The 22,383-nt window shown below is 40.5% G+C and overlaps 2 protein-coding genes across 2 annotated transcripts in view; one reads left to right on the forward strand and one right to left on the reverse strand.

Moving 5' to 3' along the window:
• The window catches only part of nr3c1 (nuclear receptor subfamily 3, group C, member 1 (glucocorticoid receptor)), a 28,114-nt gene extending 21,785 nt beyond the window's left edge, over window positions 1–6,329 (reverse strand). Inside the window, exons 1-2 of the mRNA XM_079249984.1 lie at window positions 6,092–6,329; window positions 3,869–5,064 (exon numbers count right to left, since the gene is read on the reverse strand). Of these exons, the coding sequence (XP_079106110.1) occupies window positions 3,869–5,064 (1,196 nt within the window). The 5' untranslated portion in view covers window positions 6,092–6,329. The remainder of the gene's footprint in view (window positions 1–3,868; window positions 5,065–6,091) is intronic.
• Window positions 6,330–10,100: 3,771 nt separating this feature from the next.
• On the forward strand, window positions 10,101–21,417 carry LOC306763625 (BTB/POZ domain-containing protein KCTD16-like; the record flags this gene model as incomplete). The annotated part of the gene is made up of 2 exons (XM_079250484.1): window positions 10,101–10,923; window positions 20,960–21,417. 2 exons carry the CDS (start codon window positions 10,101–10,103, stop codon window positions 21,415–21,417), a joined length of 1,281 nt encoding a protein of 426 aa, XP_079106610.1.
• Between the last annotated feature and the right edge of the window lie 966 nt (window positions 21,418–22,383).

The raw sequence follows: 22,383 nt of genomic DNA on the forward strand, positions 1-22,383 counted from the left end.
CCACTGAATCATATTTACTGCGATGTGATGAGTACTACATGCGTTCATTGTGCATGACACTGTGTGCTACATGTAGCTAACTGGTGAAGGAAATAACACACACAGTTGTCACATTGTTCGTTGTGTTGAGTGGCAAAAAGCTAGCTGGCATTACTGAGTGACTTAATTTGCTGTTAACCGTCTCCTATTAAGGATTGTGATAGCGGACTTCAGTGCTTCTGAAATCAGCCCCAGTGTGCAGTCGCATTTACTGTTTGAAAATAAAAAGCTTTTTTTAAGCAAAATTTTTTAGCCACCTACAAACACCACTAACGTGCAAGTCACATGATCAATTAAGAAAGTGGAGAATGGTCGACAAGTCACACTGCACATAAACAATGCAGATTTAATGGCACAGCTCTGATTCCACTTCATTTGTGAATGGGCAGTGGCAATTTAAGAGGAGAGGGGCTCAAGAGCTCACTTCAGAGCTGGATCATGACTGAAAAGCAGAATGTCTTACATGGGTACCAGTTTGGCACTGGTTTCCCATCCTCATCCTAAGAAATGTCCCAATAAAAATAGAAAATACCTTTTAACAAAATAATAACTACTACAATAATAAGAGCAATAATAATAATTATAATAATAATAATTATAATAATAATGACAATGATGATAATACTACTAATAACAATAACAACAACAATAATAACCATACACAGAAGGAGAAAAAAAATAACAAATAATCCTTAAAAACATGATTATGTGGGTTTCCTTCACCTATTGAAGTCCAGCATTTTTACTTCAACAGGTCATTTCATCTCAGGTCATCTCCCATGGCCAAACTGGTTATCACAAGATGAGGGCATGTATTCCCCAAAATAGTAACAAAACTAACATTTTTCAAGGTGAAGCATTTTTCATTATGTGTCAACAAGATATATGCGAGTCAGATTGTGAGACAAGCCCTGACTGTAAAACTGTGATGCATTGTGGACATTTAGAAGAACACACATGGTCTGAGATTATTAGCTACTGCAGATTGGGATGGTGGTGAAAGTCACTGCCCCAAAAACCTGCAGCCAAAACCTGGGGTTATGGCAGGCCAACTATTCAGGGCAATGCAAGGTGCTTGGTGACAAAGTATTAGAAAGATGCGGCAGTGCCACCATCGCGTGAGAAGTTGGAAGTGATGACCTGATGCAAACCGCTTGACGCCCACAGAACCACCACAACCTGGTGCTGAGCCAATTTCAAGCCACTAAATGTCACACAGAATGAACTGCACAGGGCTTGCACAAAAAAAACTCCCTCTCGATGCACGCACATATACACAGAGAGAAATGCTAAGTTTACACCCTGATAAGCTTGGCAGACCAAACAACCACACAATCATGCAAAATAATTTGCCCTCTCACGAAATGCACAGACATAATCCTAAGCTTAAACACACACACCTCTTCATAATACAAGAACAGGGTGATTAGAGCCTTGTGTGAAATGAAGATGGGGCGTATCTCGTGTCACAACCCATCTGTTCCTGGTCACCAAGTAAAGGAACAAATGTCAGATGGTTTAGAAGGTGGAACTGAGGACAATTTGCACAAGCAATACAAACACCACTACAAACATTGCCCTTGTTGACATGATGCACTTCTGCGAGCCAATCCCTGAGATGATCACTCCCTGTTAGATACTAAATCAGACAGGCGTGAATGTGAAAGAGACACAAACAAAAACGTCTCTAAGAAGGTGATTCTGTCATACCACCATTCATGGCTGGGCCCCAAGAGCTACATTCACAACTCCACATCACTAAGACAGCAAAGCAATAATACAAAAGACACTTTGTAAGACCATGTGCCATGCAAACACTGTGAAAATCAGAAGAGATCAAGGCAGAAATTAGGTTTCAAAATGACTAAAACAAGAATGAGAAATGGAACAAAGAGACATTTTTACCTCCCTGCAAACGGCCTAAACCGATAAATCCATACCTGAGCAAAGCATTTGGACCTCAATTCATTCATCTTTATTGTTGAATGATGCTTATCTGCTTTCTGGGGATACCACTACTTTAAATGACAACATTGTAGATCTCTGGTTTATTTTAAGCATGGCAGAGCTGGAAGATATGCCCATGATAACCTCATCATCACCTACTGAGAAGCAAAGCAGTGCTAACAGACTGCTAAATTTAAAAGCAATAGAGATAATTGATCATGATAAGAATAATAAATTAATGTAAAAGGTGCTGATAGTGGAATAGGGGCATACCACAAGCTTCCAGATAATCCTTAAGCTCAGGCGAAGGTCATCTGACAGACTTGGATACAGGTGGAATTCCCCTCTTTTCAGATCTTAGTGCTTAAAAGCAGCAAGTCAGTCTCATGAAGCTGCTTTACTGTAGGTTAACTTAGGTATTTTTGTCTTTACAATGGCTTCATTCTGTAGTAGGCTGTAAGATCACAGGTCAAACTTTCACAAAACAGATTAATCTAAGAAAAAAAAGATGAAAATATACTTTCTATCAACCAGAAAAAGTCCCAATTCCCACAAAATAACAGGAACACTTTACTTGTGTGGAGATTTCTAAACAATTCTTAATATCTCAAATATTTTATTCTCTTTATATTGTTTGTGTTATGTATTTTAATTTGTGCAACGTTTCAATATAGTCAACTTCACATTGGTGCTTAAAAATAGAACATAAAAGACAAAGCACTTGATAGTAATTTATTTATATATTATCATATACTTGTGCCTGATTGTAGTAATTTCTATCACTTTTTTTTTTTTTTTACCATAGATCATTTATGTATACACAGAAAAGACATGCAAATAAGTAAATTACAAAGTTATTCACTTTAGCACTATATCATTTACCAGTATATATCACATTTTTGTCTTTTCTGATCTAATCAACTATATAGATTTTTAATCTTTAGATGTGATGTGTTAACTGTCCCTCTCACCCCTCCTCCGCCTTTTTGTTTTACTCCAACATAAAGCCTCTGGAACATGGACAAACACAGACACAATTTCGACAATGTGCTATCATGCATTTTATCTGATTAAACTGGGAGACTGGCTGCTTGTGTGAGAACTCAAACTGGAAATTCAGCCAAAGACACCTTCGTGAGACGGTTATCCAGAATCACCAACATCCCTTTAATGAAACCAGATAACAAAGCCTGTTTGAGCTTGACTATAAACAAAATTAGCAGAACTGAAACTAGCAATTATTTTCAGGACTGAATCATAATATATATAGTTATAATATAATTATAATATTATAATTATAATAATAATATAAAAATTATATTATTATTATAATTATTATTATTATAATAATCGCGACTCGCAACTTTCTTTTCTGATCCGTGTTTTACTGCAAACAGGCAACAGGTGCATTTAAAGACTCCTAAATTTTAATGCTGGCACATTTCCCAGCATTAGGTTATGAGAAGCAGGACAATAAAGCAATACAAACAAACAATCAACAGCCTTAATACATCCCCTTCTCCGGAGACTACTATGGTTGTCATTTCACAGTGTTATATCTAAATTTATTACCTCTAGCTGGGACAAAAACATTGTTATATAATTTACTGAGATTTAAAAAAAAACCTGACAGATAAAATTAATTCAAAATAAACAATTTCTTTTAAGACATTTCAACATGTATATGTATCAAAATCAAGAAAGAATACATTGAAATATCTGTCAAAAATCTGAAGTAGCAATATGACACAACAAATACCAGATGATGTAATGGATTATCAAATAGCTTCTGTGAAAGATGTTCATTAACTTATTTCATCCACTAAAGTTAGGGAGGGTGAAATGAAAACCATGCCAGCTGACAACTGCTGTAGTTACTCACCTGGCAAAGTTGATGGAGTAGGAAGGCGAGCTTGAAAATGAGTCACTGGCCCTGTGAATTGCAGAGTTGTCTCCACAACTCTGGCTTCTGTTCCAGACCGCACCAATGGCAGTTACTGGGAGGTACAGGCTAGACACTGGCTTCTGATCCTTCTGCTGCTGAGCTTCAGGGTTTCTGGGGTTGACCCCAAAGTGGAAGCTCTGTCCTCCTGAAGTGCTGACTCCACAGATGGAGATAGGCTTTGTGCCTGGCTTGTCTAAGGAGGATGCGCCACTCATCTGACAATAACTGTGGCCTGCTGACGTCTTCTCTTGTTTGATCACACCTGGAGTGCTGAGCTGAATGAAGCCATCTTCTTTCTCTTTTTTCACTACTGTAGGCAAAGTGGGTGCAGGTGTTAAAGATCCTGTTGTGGCTGAGCTTGAGCTGGACTGATCTGGGCTTGTCGCATTTCTGCCATTTGTAGCAATAGAGACTGCTCCAGTGATGGCACTGCTTTCAACCACAGAAGGTTTCATGTCCCGCTCAGAGGTCCCTCTCATGTCCCCATCTCCCAGCAAAGAATCATCTGCCAGAGTGGATAGAAAAGCATCATCCCCCACATAAAAATCTGACGGGGACCCAGTAATGTCAAAGTCTTGAAGCAGGTCCAGAGTGGTGTCATTGAAGAGTTTCTGGTTCATGTCCACATCTTTACCAATGTGATCAAAGGCGAGATCAATGGGGTCCTGCTCTCCTTTGTCCATGGAGAAATCCTCTGTTTTCATGGCAAAGAAGTTAGGATCTGACCCCCCAATAAGTGAATCCATGGAGGACTGTGTAATGTCTGCAATACTGGCCTCCAACTGGGGCAAAGTTTGATGCCCAAAAGCACTGGAAGTCTGTGCCTGAAGTAACTGCTGCTGATGATCTTTGGTTGGCGCCCTGGGCTCTGAACTCTCTACCAAAGAGCTTCCAGAGGCAGGAGTCAAGGGGAGCTCCTCTGGAAGTGGACTGTTGCTGAGGCCGTTGGTCACCTGTCCGGGCTGCATTAATGAGCTGGATGGAAGAACAGTAGTTGTGACAGATGTGACAGAGACGGCACTGTGAGGAGCCACTTTCAACAGACCTCCCTCTTCAGGGCTTTCAGTGTAGACCAGTTTACTCAGATGGTCATCTCTTCTGTACGTTATCTTCTTCACTCCTCCTTGATCCATCTTTTTATTTTAAGGAGAAAAGAAAATATTACAAGAAAAACTAGTTAAAACACATTAAAAAGGTAAATAAACAGACATCCTGGAAAAGCTCAGTTTACAAAGGTTTTGGTTAAAAATTGAGCCCATGCAAGACGCAGGCAACTAAACTAACAAAAGGATTGTGATGAAGTGGCCCGAAAATAAAAAATAAAAAAAAGTGTCATTTCCCCACATACTACATGTATTTTTGTTGTTAACAGTCTATTAATAGTCACTCCATTTTTTATTATTGTAGTAATTTTTTTTGGATGTTTGCGTTCTTCTCTTTAAAATAACATCATAAATGCTCTTCTGGTCATTATCAAGCTCTACTTCTTTTTCTTTTGTTATAGAATATGTATGAATATTTTAACTCATTTACTTGCTTTAAACAAAAACAAACCATTTAGTGTGTTTCCGAAGGTAGCTTTGAGTAATGCATCTCTTTTGTTTTTGTTATCCCAACTGACATTTCAGTGAATAATATTGCCAATTCTATAACACAGACACACAAAGCCAGGGGCCTCTAGGTCCTTTTGGACCAGAGGTTCCTGCCCACTAAGCACGATCAGTGAGTGGTCTTTCCACGACCATGGCTGAATGGTGGATTACAGACGACCCCCCGCCCAGCGCGCTTGACAGTCAACGAAGCTGAACACGGCTAGCTGACGTTAGCTGCCCCTGCTTACAAAAATACCCATGCCAGTGTCCAGACACTCCTGCTCAAACGTTATGCACAGAATAAAATGAAAGCATATTAAACCTTCTTGACCACGAGTCGCATGCAAAGATCTGTTGCTGAAATGTGTCACATGCTACCTCCCCCCCGTTAGCTTTTTGCTAAGCGCTAGCATGCTAGATAGCTAGTGTTAAAGTAGCAACATTTCGCTCGAATGTCGTTGAGGCTGTCATTAGCCTCCTGGCTAACTGCATATTTTTCCGTCAGGGTGTGCTATTTTTTAATGCATCTGACATTAGATAACAGATATGAAGAAATTGGCATATTTACCCTTGAAATGGCTGGCTGCTGATATGTGTCCACAGGTCATCATTCAACATTGTTTTGGTTGAAAGTGGCAGTTCACAACACGCTGGATGATCCTGTTAACCTTATTCTCGCTTGTATTAATCGCTACATGGCTAGATCAAAGAAAAAGAAATACATTAATGTGGACTGTCTTAATCTGTTTTCGATCTCCGACTTCGACTTTGCTGTCAGTAGAAATGCAAAATGTCACACTGGTGAAGGTACGTAGCTAGCCATTAGGAAAGTAGGCGCTAACCTCAAGGAAAAACACACAAAATGGAGATCAAGGCAAGGCAGCCCCATGGCTGACCTGATTTCAACGAGCAGCCCTGCCGCCTGCTGGCCACATCCAGTAACTACATGTTTTCAGCGGTAACAAAAAAAAAGGAAAAAAAAATCAGGATGTTTTTTTTACATGTTTTTACATGACTGCACCCAAGACTAATACAGAAAATGTTATGAATACAACACAAAAGGAAAACATAAAAAAAAAAAAAACCACATGCAATAGAGGAAACAGGAGGCACAAAACTTTACATTTCACAAAACACAAGCATAATAATTATTCTTTTAATTTAATTATATCTCGATTTATTTGAAATAATGATATCTTGTTCAACACATTTAATAAAACTTGCATTTTTTCCCCACTAGATAAACTCATAAAATGAATAGCTAATATGTTGAGATGCAGTTTCCGTGTTCATCCAGTGCTTTGTCCCCTGGGAGCTCAAGAAATAGTTTCTATCCTACAAAGAAATATTCATTCATTCATTTTCCTAACTGCTTAATCCAATTCAGGGTCGCTGGGAAGTTGGAGCAGATCCCAGCAGTCTTTTGGTAAAAGGCAGGGTACACCCTGGACAGCTCACCAGTCCATCACAGGGCCACACAGAGACAAACAACCACTCACATTCAATGTAGAGTAACCAGTAAACATAACATGGATGTCTTTGGATGGTAGGAGGAAGCTGGAGTACCAGCAAACTCCAAACAGAAAGGCCACTGTCCACACCTTGCCCCAGCCAAGGATTGAACCAGCAACATTCTTGCTATGGGGCCACAGTGCTAACCACCATGCCACCATGCAGCCTGCAAAGAAATATATCAATAAATAATCTATTGTTTTTGGATTATTTAGTTGTTGTTATTAAATGATGTCTTCTATGAGGAAATTAAACAAACTAAATCTAGAATCTAAAATAAACCTAACCAAAAACTAACTTGGGCATCAAAGTGTAGACACTGTTTCTTAAAACATAGAAATTCACAGCTCTTACCCATTTATCTGCAAATGAAAAGTGAGTGGGAAAAGCAGAAATAGGACATGGCAGGCTGCAGTTATTCATAATCACTTGAGATCTTCCATTTAATGTCTGTTTTATTCCAATACTGCATAGCGATGCATCAAGTTTTGCATTTGAAAGGTGTGCATCACTTGACTTCACATTCACAAAACAACAAAACAATCTGACTGGAAAACAGATGCGAGACGTTACAAGTGAAGATTTCGCCACTGTGTTTGCTAGTCATTTTAATGCATCAAAGTTACATTTTACATGCAATAAAAAGGGCAGTTTCAAGATGTCTTTTACCCAAGCAACGCCACAGATAACAGTGTGAGAGCTAGCAAAACCACAGCTGACAATTAAATGTTCCAGCACGTACAGATTTCTTCATTTATGCTCAGCTGGGAGTCATATTGTCTTACATTATTAATGCTGAAGTTGCATGAAATTCCACCCCTTCCAAAAGATAGAAACTAACCTGGGAGTTGTGCATGAGCAGGAAATAAAGTGATGACAGGAGGCAGTGAAATTGTCTCTAATGTGAAGGCGAGTGAGATGAATAAGAAATGGACTTTATAGCGCTCTGATGAAGAGAATCATTCCCAAACAAATCCTGGCGTGATACAAGTCCAACAAAAAGAGAATCTGCACGTGAATTTGTGATTGGTGGTGTGGTTAAAAGGAGGTAACTTTCATGTTATGGTCACACAGTCTACACAACATTACCATTCATAATGTAAGCAGCACAAACCTCTCAATGCAAAAAAAAAAAAAAAGAAAAAAAAAAAAGAAGAAAGAAACCAGTGAGCTTGCCGAAGCACTAAATCCCTACTGTTTGAATCCCACTCAGTCTCCTGGTGCTGCTTAGCAACCCCTCCACAACACAATACACTGAATTTACAGGGTAAAGCGTGACCAATGCCTCCTCAAAAACATGAGTCAAGGGTACTCTCCCATTATCGACACTTTCTCTCTGCAACACACCAATAAAGGAGCCTAATTTATTATAGCATGGCTTCAATATTCACACACACAAAAAGAAAAACAACAACAACAACAACAAACTGCACAGCAGAGAAAAAAAAGCAAACATGGCCAGATGTCAAGCTGGTGGTTGCATGGGATGTGGGCAGTAGAATTATAGAACAAACAAATCCAACTTCAGTTTCATTGCCACATATGGTCACATTATATCCTATTTTTGTGCACCACATAAACTGCATATGCAAATCATGGCAGGGATTGTCAGTTTTTTTACTTCAGCCTTGCAGCTCACTTTATCCAAAGTGGATTTTCCACCCTATGGCACTTGGTTTCACACTTTACTGTGCAGCTGACTGTATGACAAATTTACTGAGCAGTCCTTGTGGACAATTAGTCCCAAAAGCCTACTTCTCTTATATACTCAGTAAGATAATTCAATAGGTGAGTTTATAAAAGTGCAATAAAAGCTGCAATCAGCATGCATTTTATCCAGAATGAGTGCACCAAAAGCACCTCATATTTAAGCATTTATCGGGGACTACATAAAGCAGTAGTGTGTCCACAGTGTTGAGATAATTCATTTAATTCAAAATCGATGAGGAAGGGATCCTTTTCACATCCAAGTCACTGGGTGAAAAATGCCACACTGGTGCCCAAAGGTTCAATCAGAAAGGAGCTCAAATGTCCTTATTTATATTTGTTCTTTTTATTGATTTTTGAGCGTGATATTTGACTGAAGAGCTGTTTATGGCGATCACCAGATGTGATCGTGTGTTTGTGTCAGAGCAGATGAGATTTTTGAGGGAGACACTGACGCCTAACCTTTCACCCGTCTCTCGGGATAAGCGCGTCAGCTAAAAGCGTTAAATATGAACGCACAAAGCTTCTGCAAAGGAATCAGAGGGGAGGGATTAAAATCTGCGGCGCTGGGATGTTAAAACTGCATTAGCCCCGAATCCTCATCGCCAGCTGTACGCCGCCTTTGGTCGTTGCAGAATATCTTGGAAAAGATTGCACAGTTGCACCTTCCATCAGGCTGCCAAAAATAACATTTTCCTTTAAGATGATGTCAGACATTACTTCGCGGGATGATTTTTCTCTCTCCCTCGCAGCTTGGAGCAACATTATCTTAAACCTTCTGCTGGTTTAGCCGGTTCCGCACTCAGCAGTTTGGAAAGGTGGGTGCGCACTGGAGTCCCGCTTCCACCATCCTCCCTGTGAGCATCCTTGGAGCATGGGCAGCTTGGAGCGGCGCTCTAAAGCAGAACGATAAGATACTTTCAGAATTCTTCAGTTCATTTTGAGCTTATTTTATATAATTAGGACGCGAGCGCAAAGGCTTTCCAAAGAAAACTTGCTTTTACTTTTTATGTTGGGAAGTAACAGAACAAACGAGTATCAAATAGCCTACCTCGAAGTCACACAAACGACCCATTACAATGGGTTTAGTAACACAATGCTGGTTTTGAAGATCGATTCAATTAAAAAGGATGCGTCGTGGCCAGGCACGTTTACGCATGGATTTAAGGGTGATATTGTAGACGCGCCTTGGGGATTGTTCTGTCATGAGATGCTGGATGAGAGGACTGCTGCTTCAACCAGGAGTGCACTTTGGCTCTGAGCGCATCATCACCATGCAGCTTCTGAGCTTCACACCCTGAACTTCTGGGACGATTGCACTCCATGATCTCGGATTTTGTGAAGGAGCCTGAAAAATAATGGCACTGAGTGAAAACTGCAAAACGCAACCCGCTAAGGAGCAGGGTTCGGTGCAAAATCCTCCGTCGGACGTTGTCGAGTTAAACGTGGGTGGGCAGGTGTATTACACTCGTTACACCACCTTAACAAGCTTTCCAAATTCCTTACTTGGGAAACTGTTCTCAAACAAGAAGGGGTCTTCAAACGACTTGTCCCGGGACCTCAGAGGACGTTATTTCATCGACAGAGATGGGTTTTTGTTTCGATACGTGCTGGATTACCTCAGAGACAAGCAAGTTGTCCTTCCTGACCACTTTCCAGAGCGAGGAAGGTTGAAAAGAGAGGCAGAATACTTCCAGCTGCCAGAACTGTCCAAACTTTTGTCAGCAGAGGAGTCAAAACTCTTTTCGGATGACTTGTATTACAGCGATTTGGAAGATGCTTCGCAAGGCAGCGATCAGAGATTTTACCCGTCTTACTCCATGGACAGGAGGTATGGCTACATCACGGTCACTTTCAGGGGCCCTTGCGCCGTGGGAGGACGAGAAAGTCACACTGATACCAAGCCCAAAAAGTTACCGAGAATTTTCATCAGCAGTAGGATCGGCTTGGCCAAGGAAGTGTTTGGAGACGCCCTGAACGAGAACAGGGACACGGACAGACCCCCGGACCGATACACGTGCAGGTTTTACCTCAAGTTCAAACACCTGGAGAGAGCTTTCGACATGCTGTCTGAGTGTGGTTTTCACATTGTGGCCTGCAATACGTCCCTGACTGCGTCCTCCATGGGGCATTACACGGATGACAGGGTCTGGTCCAATTACGCACAGTACATCTTCTACCGTGAGTGAAGTTTTATTCTCACTCTATACAAGTCACATTTAGACTTTCAGGAGCAACGATAATTCATACAGAAATCAAGACAAACACAAATAAAACCAAATGCAAACTAATGAAAGTAAAAAAAAAAAGAAAGAAAAAAAAAGGAGGGCGGGGGGGGGGGGGGGGGGGGGGGGTGAAGAAGCAAGAACCACCTCCCCCGTTTCTTCCTCTAAATATTTCCATCCCCTTCAGTGGCTGACTTCAGACTTATGTTAAGGGTCCGAGATGAGATGCAGACTTGCCCACAAGCCCCAGGGGAGTTGAGTCACAATGCTGCTACACTTCAAGTGCACATGCGTCATGCGTAAACACGGTTTATTGCTCAGATTATGCCAGCCGCTGAGTTATGAATAATATAACACCAGTGGGCAGTTAAAATAAATAAATAAAAAGATCATAGAAATATTGCTGTCCTCTCCTGATTCAGTTTCAATTGAAAAGAAATAAGGTTCACCAGCAAATAACTTAGTTAGTAGCAAATATGGTTCTTTCCTTTGCAGAGGGAAGAGTGAGGATCTGGGCCATATGGCCAATTAAAGCACTTTGTTCATCATTCCTAATAGCCCCCATTAAAAGCTGAGGGGAGCCCAGTTGGTGGGTGAAAAGTTGAGGTGCAAGAAGATGGACTGGGAAAGATTTGGCATATGGTTTGCTAATGACAGTTCTATATTGTCATTATAACGGGGTAATTATCAAAAAGGTTTACTTTGACCCCTCAAATCACCTCAGTTGGATGCTCCTTTAGCACAGCATATGGTAGAGGTGTTCACCTCCTTCCCCATTCCCATCTCGGGGCACTGTCACCGCAGAATAAGGGAGGTGGGTGAGAAAATGAGAAGATTGTACAGTAAGGTATACATTATGAAGGGAAAGAAACTGCATGCGTGTGAGACGCACAGACAGTGAAAAGAAGTAAGGACGAGCAGATGGAGGAGAGAGTCGCTGAGGAGGAGGGATGGGGGAGTAAAAGTTGCATGAGACCCGGCCATGGGGAGAAAGAACTGAGGCAGAAAGAAGCAGGAGGGAGCGGGCGCAGAAATAGATTAAAGTAAGGATCAGACAGGGAAGTTCATGAATGTGAGAAAGTGGGGGAAGGGGTTGGGAAGAGGGGTGAATTTGGGGTGATAAGACATGGAAGCAGAGGCCGAGACTGAGACTGGCTTTTCATTAGAAGGGAGCAGATGATGTGAGGATGAAAGGAGACCAGTATATATCCCAAACATGAGGAGACAGATGTCTTGTCAGGATGATGGATGGACACATTGGAAGCAGACAGGCATGAGAGCCCCTGTTTCACTGCAGCACAGCAATCTGAATCCACCTTCAAAACTTATACTGTAACCTGGTTCTGAATGTGGGACACTCGCTGGCCTAGAGCGGGCAAATATAGACAAAGAACACATGTAGACAAATGGATGTTTTCTGAGTGTGTATGTGTGTTGACAGATTTTGTGTCCTCTTCTTAACATCTTCCGCAGAACATTTCACTGCTTTCTTTTTAGTCCCCTTACCCAAACAAACACCAGCTCAATGGAGTGCGAGTTGTAGGGTTAGTTGTGAATGTAAACTGAGCAATCCAGAGCAGTAAGCAAACTGAGAGACTTTCTTCCAGCCTGTCAGTTTCTGAACATCAGCCATGATGCTTCTCTTTTTAAATGCATCACTTGTTTTCTACAGCTTCATTGGCTATTCTCATCATTTTGGACAGTTCCAAAAGTGCTCAAAGAAGATAGTCATAATTCTGTTTTTTTGGTGGTGTTGCCCTCTCTACATATCAGGAGATTCATTTCCTCATTAATAGCCTCCGTTGGGTAGTTGTCATTCTCTCTCTACCATGTATAAAATATGCTCCTGGTTTTTCCCTAGACTGAAAAAAAAAACTTAAAAGAAAAGAGCCCTTTAATCAAGAATTTACTCATTTATTTAAACATTTAATTGAAAGTTTTATGTTGTACAAACATTCACTCTGAGAAGAAGAGGAGCTGAAACAGTTGAAAGATGAATATTACTATGAAACTCATTTTTATAACACACCTTCGACTGATATTTTGGATTAAAATTAGAATCCAAGTTTGAAATTTCATACTGGCTTTGATCATATTTGGGAAGTTTGGGATCTTGCTTTCATGTTAAATTACTTATATCCTTCTATATGAAGTAAATTAAAGCATCCAGGTTTCTGATCCTGTCCCTGTGTGTCACCTTTCTTTTATTACACCCAACATGGTCCAACCACTGTTTCTCAAGTGGGGGTACGCATACCCCTGGGGGTACTTCAAGGCATTCTACGGGGTACATGAAATGTTTTGAAAACAAATATCTTTTTATGTTTTCTTTAAAAAATCCTTAAACAAAATGATATAACTATAATATTAACGGTGATATAGTGGTTAGCACTGTGGCCCCACAGCAAGGAGATCACTGGTTAAATCCTTGGCTGGGGAGGGGTTCAGTCAGTGGCCTTTCTGTGTGGAGTTTGCATGTTCTCCCCATGTATGTGTGGGTTCCCTCTGGGTACTCTAGCTTCCTCCCACTGTCCTAAGACATGCATGATAGGTTAATTGGTTACTCTAAAGAAGGAATGAGTGTGAGCATGAGTGGTTGTTTGACTCTGTGTGGCCTTGTGATGGACTGGCGAGCTGTCCAGGGTGTACCCTGCCTTTTGCCCAAAGCCAGGCTCCAACTTCCCTGCAACCCTGAGTTGGATTAAGCGGTTTAGAAAATGCATGAATGAATATTACATAAATATTTAATATATTTAATCAAATGTAAGTGTACATTCATAAACTGAATTTACATTTAGATTCACACTATTTCTTTTCTCCCCAAATCTCACATTCTGACGTAAATTGAACCCCATCTGTCACGAGCAAAAGCATATCCGTCAGTCACTGTCACCTTGACAATGCAAATGATAGAGTCCTGGTTAAAGCGTCATAGAGATTTTCATTTTTTTGCATGGTTAAAGTTTAACAAACCAAACACAAATGACAAAGTGCTGTATTTCAAGTTTTTATTAAACAAAGAATAATTTGCAGTGGTTAGGGGGTTGTTGGCTGAAAAAAATATTTTACAAGGGGTTGCACAAAGGTAAGAACTGCTGGTCTAAACAAGCAAAAAAATCTTCATGTATGTCAAACTCTCCTTGTTGCAATTGAAAAAATTCCAGGTGGTTCAATGCAGGTTTTCTTCAATGTTAATATAAGACCTTAATGAGACAGCATAAAGATGTTTATTTTCACAGCACCCAACCAGGATACCCAAAAATAGAAACTTAGTAAGTTATTTATCAGGAATCCAGAAAGTGTAGCACAATGTTTGGTCGTTTGTTGGCAGTGAAAACATTTGCTGCAGTGACTAACAACTGCAACCTTCCAGCTGTTACATGAGAGTGCCCTCCTAATTGCTAATTATTTCTGGGGATAATGTTGGGTGATTTGAATGCAATCTGAGACTCCCAACATGTCTCCGTGCATCCTCTGCGATGAGACAACTACAACCCATTTTCAAGACAGTTTGAAACTATAAGTCAAATTGTACAGCGGGAGAACTTTAATTCGGTTCACTGGTTGACAACTAGCTGTCATCTTAGATGAAATAAAATCATAACCTGCTTTAGATATACAAGCTTCCACATCAAAGTGGCAGAGGATATCAGCACTAAACTCTGGGACTGGAAACACCAGAGGCAATGTTATCTCCTCTGCTCTGTCGGTGCAGCGTCCAGCTGAAATGGGAAATGTGTACTGTAAAGACAGAGAATGATAATACTTTCCAGCTCTGGCTGTTAATAAAACTGCACAGCCTTCATTTTAGCTGGGAATGAGATGATGTGTGGCCATGAGAGCTTCTGAACAACAGCCACAAAGCGGCAGGGAGAGACAGGGGAAAGTAATCAATTGTTTGGATGCAATGGAGGCAGAGATTGGGCTGTCTCTGAGCTCCCGCAGAGCCTGGTTGGAGTCTGGATTGGCAAAGCCGAGAGATGGATGTTGTTCCCATGAATATCTCATTCATGTCTTTAAGGGCACCTGTGCAGAAAAATAGTAGAGGAGGGAGGTGTACGTGCTTGTGCCAAAGTCTTCAGTTCAAGTAGACAATCTGTTCAAACTTGGGAGAAAATATGAGTTTTTTTTAAGTTGTTGACACAAAAAATAAAAAGGAAAAGTAGCTTTTTTTTTTTTTTTTTTTAAATGCATCTTTCTTTGAACAATTCTGGCATATTCAAGCATTTTTTAAATTTAATTTCACTGCAAAGGTATTTGAAGTAGATATACACCCTGATGAACATTTCACATTCACTCCACAGTCCACTAAAACAGTAGAAGCTATGAATACAACCATACACTGATTAATATAGGAATTTATGAGATAAAATCAAGTGACTTCATCGAAGCCGTACCTCAAACATTGCATCTCATGCTTTCTTTGGATGTTTATTTATGATGGCATTTTGAAGTTTCACATTGAAATCAAGGAAACTGAAGGTTAAACAAATATCTAAACATAAACTATTTGAAAACCTCATTTTTGCTTTGGGGGAGTGAAAAAGGAGACACATTTAGATAACGGAGCAGTTTGGCCATTAATTAAACACCATCAGCTATTTTTGTCCCTGGTTCTGCTATTTCTGCACCCTGAAGCTGTTGCAGAGCAGGTACAACAACTCTTCTTGGGTCTGACATCTAACACCTTAATGATCCCTCTAGAGACACTTAATGGCTACTTGGGTGTAAATCTCCTCACACTGCAGGCAGTTAAGTGTTTTCTGAGGATGCAGGGATTCCCTGAGTTGGAAAGCAGGGTGTGACCTTTGCAAATTTTGATTTTTTTAAATGATTTATTTTGGTGCACGGAACTGTGTACATGAGTTGATAGTCTGTCTGTATGAAGTAGTATCTACATACACTCAGAAGTACCAATAAGTCTCTGTTTAACGATGGCACGAGTGTTCCAAATCATGTCTCTTCTTCAGTCTCTTGAGGCATCATTTGGGATCTGACAAGGAACTATTATAAGCCTTCAGACACCTTGTTTTTATCTCCTAGCTCCATCTTGCTTAATCAGGGCTACGGAGAGGAAAGGTGTGGCTCTGGGTCAGGGAAGAAGCTGATACAGACATTTCAATCTGCTTGTGTTGCTTGCTTGGCTCTGTCAGGGTGACACTTAGTGGACAGCCACCCTCTGACTTGGGAGGGGGCAGCACCCGCATGTCATTAGCAATCAGTCAGTGAAGCTGTCACTCTCCTCATGGATAGCAGCTAATGTAAGCCAGGCTTGTCTACGAGACTCTACATGCTCAGTAACCTTGAACTAGGTCATTTAATGCTTGCTGGGCGTCCACATGTTACTATGACATATTTTTCTTGGGCTCTTTCACATCAATTATCCCTTTGAGCTTTGTTTTAGGAGACTGGATCAAGGGTTCAGGATAGAGGAAAATGCAATAGACACACTCAAATAGATGTTCTTTACGTGGCTGGACACAAACTGCTGAAGCGATAATTTTTCAGCAAATAGGACTATCTTGGTGAAATGGATTTCTCTCTCTCTGTAAGGACAGTCCCTGGCTTTGCAAGACAAGCCCTTTTTTCTGCTGCAAGGACACAGTGGCCTAATTTGTGAGCTAACAAGCATGTAAACTATGCTGATCCCGAGGCAGTGGAAGACTAAAACATATTTGCGAAGCTGGATATGGGACCTGGAGAGTGTCTAAGATCAGAATATCTCCATAATCACATGAGCTTTTCTCCCTGACCGGCTACATGAATTTTAGCAGTCAACACGTTTTCCTCCACATGGACAGATCTGTTATTTTGTTCTGTCTAAGATGTAATAAGGCTGATTTTTCCTACTGCACCTGATGCAGGTTCAGGATCATTCCAACTGCTCAGTCACACAGTGTGAAGGTTGCATTTAGGTAAATAACCGTTATAAAAGCAAATAAATGAGAAAAGTTTATTTTAGAAATTCATGTCCTTTTTTTCATACTCACACAGCTTGGATGTAAAAAGCTGGTTGGAGTTCAAATGTCATTTTTATTCATTTTCACGAAGGGCTTGGTTCCTTTTACTGCTGAAGTTTGGATGTGAAAAGCAAACAACTTTGGGTCACTGGAATCTGAGTCTGAAATGAAAGTTTTATTTTTTTTCCCCTTGCTGCTCAACTCCTAGCACATAATGGAGCTGAGCCTTTCTGAGATTACATGAATTTCATGACCGCAGCGCTACCATGAAAGCAGTCATCTGCAGACACCTCTGATGAGTCAGTTTAGAAGCAAAAAAAAATTAATGTTGGGCAAGAAACTCACTGACATTTTACATCTGAGCTTGTCAGAGAACTCTGCCTTCAGTCCCCATCATGTCCCACTTTCCTGCCATTTAGAGTCTTTAAAATCTGAAAGCAGTAAAATCGCCACAAAACTGATGGCTCGCAGGCATGAGTACAAACATTTCTGCTGCCGGTTGAGATGGAGAGGAGTTTAAGAATACCTAGGAGACGTGCTTGCATGCCTCCATGGCAGACACAGCCTAAGTTTGGACTGGGGAGCAACACCAGTCTGTTAATGTGGAAGGAATATGATCTCTTAGGCAGCCCGCACAGAGCAGAGAAAAACACATTACAATCAATAGCTTCCCTGAAAAGACACTAAAGTGTATTACACCCACTTGTTTAAATGCAGCAGAGAATGACTGTGCTTCCTGACAATGCTCATAGTGTTTTCAGTCTTGGATCTGAAAGCAACATTAAATCTTAACAAAATCTGCATTAAATTTTTCATGCATGGTTAAAGTTTGGACATCTTTGTTCAGTCGCCGCACCACAACATTTTCTTATTAATGATCACATCCTGTAAACCTTTCCATGAAAGAATCTTTCGGTTCTTTTTAGTGGATTTTCAGTTCAGTGCTTTTTGGTTTTTTTTGGTTGAAGGACCTCGAATTTTCAACTTGTCCCTCTTGAATCTACAGTGAGTTTAGAGTGTGTGCGCTTTGGATCATTATCTTGCTCTAAAAGCCATTTTCTTTTCATCTTCAGCACTTTCACAAATAGTTTGATGTTCGCTTTCAGCGTTTTCTGGTATTTAATTGAAGCCATTCTTCCTTCTGCCAATGAAACATGCCCTGCCCATCGGAGTTTGTTGGAGAATTCTGCTCTCAGTCGATCAAGCCAAAGCCGGATTGATCCACCCCAGGTGGAGATGCTCAATATTCATTTCATCAGTCAACAGTATTGTTTAGCTGGTTTCTGTTGTGCAAGAGACTCTTTATTGTTTAAGCAATTGTTTCAGATCGGATTCTTGGTTGTTCAGAACTCAAAGGCCTTCCACAATTACTTTTTTTTAAAAAATTCTTTCTGGGATTTATTTGTTCCACTTTTCAAGTTGCTACTGATAAAAGTTTGAAGTTGCCTCAAATGTCCTTTCTTCATCACTACTTAAACAAGAAGCTTACAGTCCTAAAAGAAACTGGATTAATGCGGAAGTGTAGAGCTGTCACCAGTAAAAAATGTGGCCCTTTTTCTTGTTATAATGTGACAGTTTTATTGCACAAACATGAAACATAAAGTTCTGTGTGCATATGATGTAACAACCTAGAAATATTGGAGCAAAATACAATTAATTGGAATTATTTTTGACAATCAGAAACATTTCAGTTCTTTTTGTCAAGGATGAACTGTTTTTTTCTGTGATTTATACAAAGATTCAAAGCATTTATTGTCATATGCACAGTAAGGAAACTGGTTTCTCTGTACAATGAAACTCTTGCTTTGCTGTCCACATTGAATGCCATAAATATTTTACGTATAAAGAATAGACTAATTTAAGAAGAGCATGCAAAAAGAGTTAACATAAAATAGAAACTGTGAGTAATCTGTGTACATAAATGTGCAGTGAGCTACATATTGTTGTTGTACACACACATTAATGTGGGACGGTTATGAGGAACACGATACGTCACCAGCCTGTACACACTAAGATGGTGTGTGCTTGTGTCTTTTTTTGGGTATATCAGTGGTTACTTATGGCCTAGTCATCTTCTGAAAACTAAAATTACATTTTTGTTGGCTGTTAGTACCACTGAGGCTGGAAAAATTAAGTTGTCAACATGAAGACTGGGCTCAAAGATTCAGCATCTATGGCAAGTGGAAGGTGCCACAATACTCTCCAAGCTTCACGATCTCTCCATGTCTCAGCCCAGTAGGTACAACTTAATCGCATAATATGGTAATTTACATATCTCTGATCTACAACATGCACAGTGTCCTCATCCAATGACAAATATGATTTATCTTCCATGCTTCCATCAAAAAATGCGTCACATTAAAACGTGACAAGTTTTACAATTTCACAGTATAACATATCGTGTAATAAAGTGGTATGGTCGAAATTTTATTAATTTTTTTCTAATCTGGGTAACAAGTCTGCTACATCGCAAATTGAATTGCACAAAAAACAAGCAAATATTTGCTCTGTCAACAACAAAAATAAAACTCAGGTACTTCTCGGTACTTCTCAGTACTTCACTATTACTGTTCATTCTCCAATGTGACCTAAAAATACTTTTTATATTGCTTTTGTTTGGTGTTGCTTAGTTTCCTAATCAGGTTGTTCCTGTGATCTACAGCAACCATCCATTTAAACATGCCCAGCCTCTTTCCTCTTGATCCCGCTCACTAAAATGCCTGCGTCCATTTGCCTGGTGCTGTCTGTCTGCTGGATTCAGCAAGATTCATTTTCTGTGGGGGGAAATTGGTGTGCTGATTGGCCTCTTTACTCATGGATTAGCCATTAAAAAGCTGTTAGCCACTCTCTCACTATCAGCTCAATGCAATCATCACACCAGAGATAAGGTCATTATTATAGTCTGCACAGAGAGGTTAAAATCCCAGTTGAACTCTGTTCAGCTTAAATTGGTGCATGTGCTGGAGGGTGGCAGTGGACAAATGATTGCCCCCCCTTAAACATCCCTGCTATTGAGTCTGTATAACATCTCATCATTACAAAAAACCTTATTGGGTTTTTAGAGTGTGTGTCCATTTTATTCTTCACTACCGTAGTTTACATACAGCAAAGACAGCTGTTTTAACAACACAAATTTCCAGCTCTTTGCAAACCTAAATGAGATCATAGATCATGGCTATTTTTGGAAATGGCACTACATGTATCTTTACTTTACACTTCACAAGCCAGGAGGCAGTACTGTTCATTTCTAGTCCATAATTAGCTGTGTAGGAGGAAGTGAGATGAGACAAGAAGAAGGTGCAGGGGTAGAGAAAAAGGACTGCAAAAATCTTCTTCTGGTGTGCGCTCATCAAAACTCCGACGCAGGAAAGCAGGACAAGCTCGAAGTCTGCAGATGCATGCATTCACTCACACTGTTCACTCCCTAGCCATGGTTAAAAACACTTTTTGTTTACCTGCGCTATTCTACCTTGTTGCCACCCTAAATATACAAAGCATATTCCCAGGCTAATTTAACTGGCTGATCCAAAACACAAAGCTAATACAGCATCGTCTTGGCAGTCAGGTTACAGGTTTAATTAGAAACTGTGACAGCAAAGCAGATTGCTTTGGGTCTGAGACGAGCTTTGCCTTGGGAAAAGGGAAAGGTCTTTCAGTGAGCTGTGCTTAGCTGCATTGAGCTCTGGGGCTCTTCTTATCAGAGGAAGCAATATGCATGGCCCAACAGCTCTTTTGGATTAGTAATTAAATGTCAAAGACTTCATATGTTCTTACAGCAGAGCCCTTTAAATACCTATGCAAACAGTCATCTGATATTAGTTAAAATGTACTTATATGACATTGAAACTACGGTGGATCTATTTGTCAGCATTTGCTTGATCACCAGAACTGTTTCTTTTGATTAACATAGTAATCTATCACTGTAAGGACAGCTGGGACATTATGTGTCAGCGATTTTCTGCATGAAAGTGCTGTATTTGAAAACTCATTGCATGCGGTGGGCTGACAAATATATTTGTGTGTTGTTTCTAGGTGGGCCCTCCCGGTGGGCCCTCCCGTCCTCGCACTGTGACTGCTGCTGCAAAAGCCACAAAAGCGAGCGTGAGGGAGAGAGCGGCACTTCGTTCAATGACCTCTCCACTTCCTGCTCTGAGTCCCAGTCAGAGGCCAGTTCCCCTCAAGGAACCGTGATCCGTGGTCCCGTGAGCCGACGGTCCAACATCCAGACCCTGGACCGTCCCGTGCCTAAAGGGCCGGTCCACATGCTGCAGCAAGCAGAGATGCGCCGCAAGACAGACATGCTCCGCGTGAGAACCTTCGGTGTGCGGGAACGAGAGGCTGCGAAGAGGAAAGCAAACAAGGAGAAGATGACTCCTGAGCAGGAGCTAGAGAAATGCATTCAGGACTTCCGGCGCATTAGGATTCCTGATCACTTTCCGGAAAGTAAATACATGTGGCAATCAGAGCTCCTGAGGAAGTACCGTCTCTAAGTATTAATGTGTGGAAGAGAATACAGAAATAACCGAAGCGAGATGGAACTGTAGTATCTTGTCACCATCAGTAAAGAGTATTAAACTGCACCCTCTAGGACACATACTGTACAAGAAAAAGACTATCCTGCCAGGATGAATAATGAAGCACACACTGCATAAAGCAGTGCAAATTAGTGATTTGTAAAGTTTGCACAGTGTTCTGTACGATATGCACATGTGTAAATCAGACTGAGGCTTATATCTCCCTCATTACTCTCGCTTTGGAGAGCTGAGACGGTCATACTATTGGTTGTAACATCACTGACAACAACGCAACCTCAGGGGAACCATCATTTCAGTTCACCAACCCTTCACATACTGTATGTGCAGTTTCCCACAATAGCTGTTTTTAAAATGGATATACCCAAATGGTGCTGTGAGTTAGCAACAAAATATCACGACAAAATATCAATTCACTGATGACACATATATGTTAAATATGCTTTGGAAGCAGCACTGCATGTCATTTCACCCTTAGCATAATTATGCAATATCGAACAAAGTTTCAATTCACTGTTTGGTCTGATGGCTAAAAATGGTGTCATGAGTGAGACAAATGTATGGAGTGAAGCACTGCCTAGATCTGTTTGCCATTGTAGAACTTTTCATCTAATGTTGTCATTATGTGTTGGTTAAATAATTTTGTGTAGCTAGAGTATATAACGCCAATGAATATCGATCTAATCCTTGATTGTAAGTGTGGGAAAAAAAGTAAATAAAAGGGTTAGAATTCTATGAATAATGTGGACCTTCCTGTGACATTTAAAACAGATGTCTTCAGCATCTTTGCACTACAGAAAGTTATAGGGCAGGAGTTATGAGAAAGCTGCAAGAACAGGCTGTTTCAGTTTTTTTTTTTAATTTGGTGCATGATCCATGAGATTAAAAATGGTGCATTTGTAATTCCCCAAACTACACAGCACA

This window comes from Telmatherina bonti (assembly GCF_933228915.1).
Source record: "Telmatherina bonti genome assembly, chromosome: 12".
Taxonomy (NCBI): domain Eukaryota; kingdom Metazoa; phylum Chordata; class Actinopteri; order Atheriniformes; family Telmatherinidae; genus Telmatherina; species Telmatherina bonti.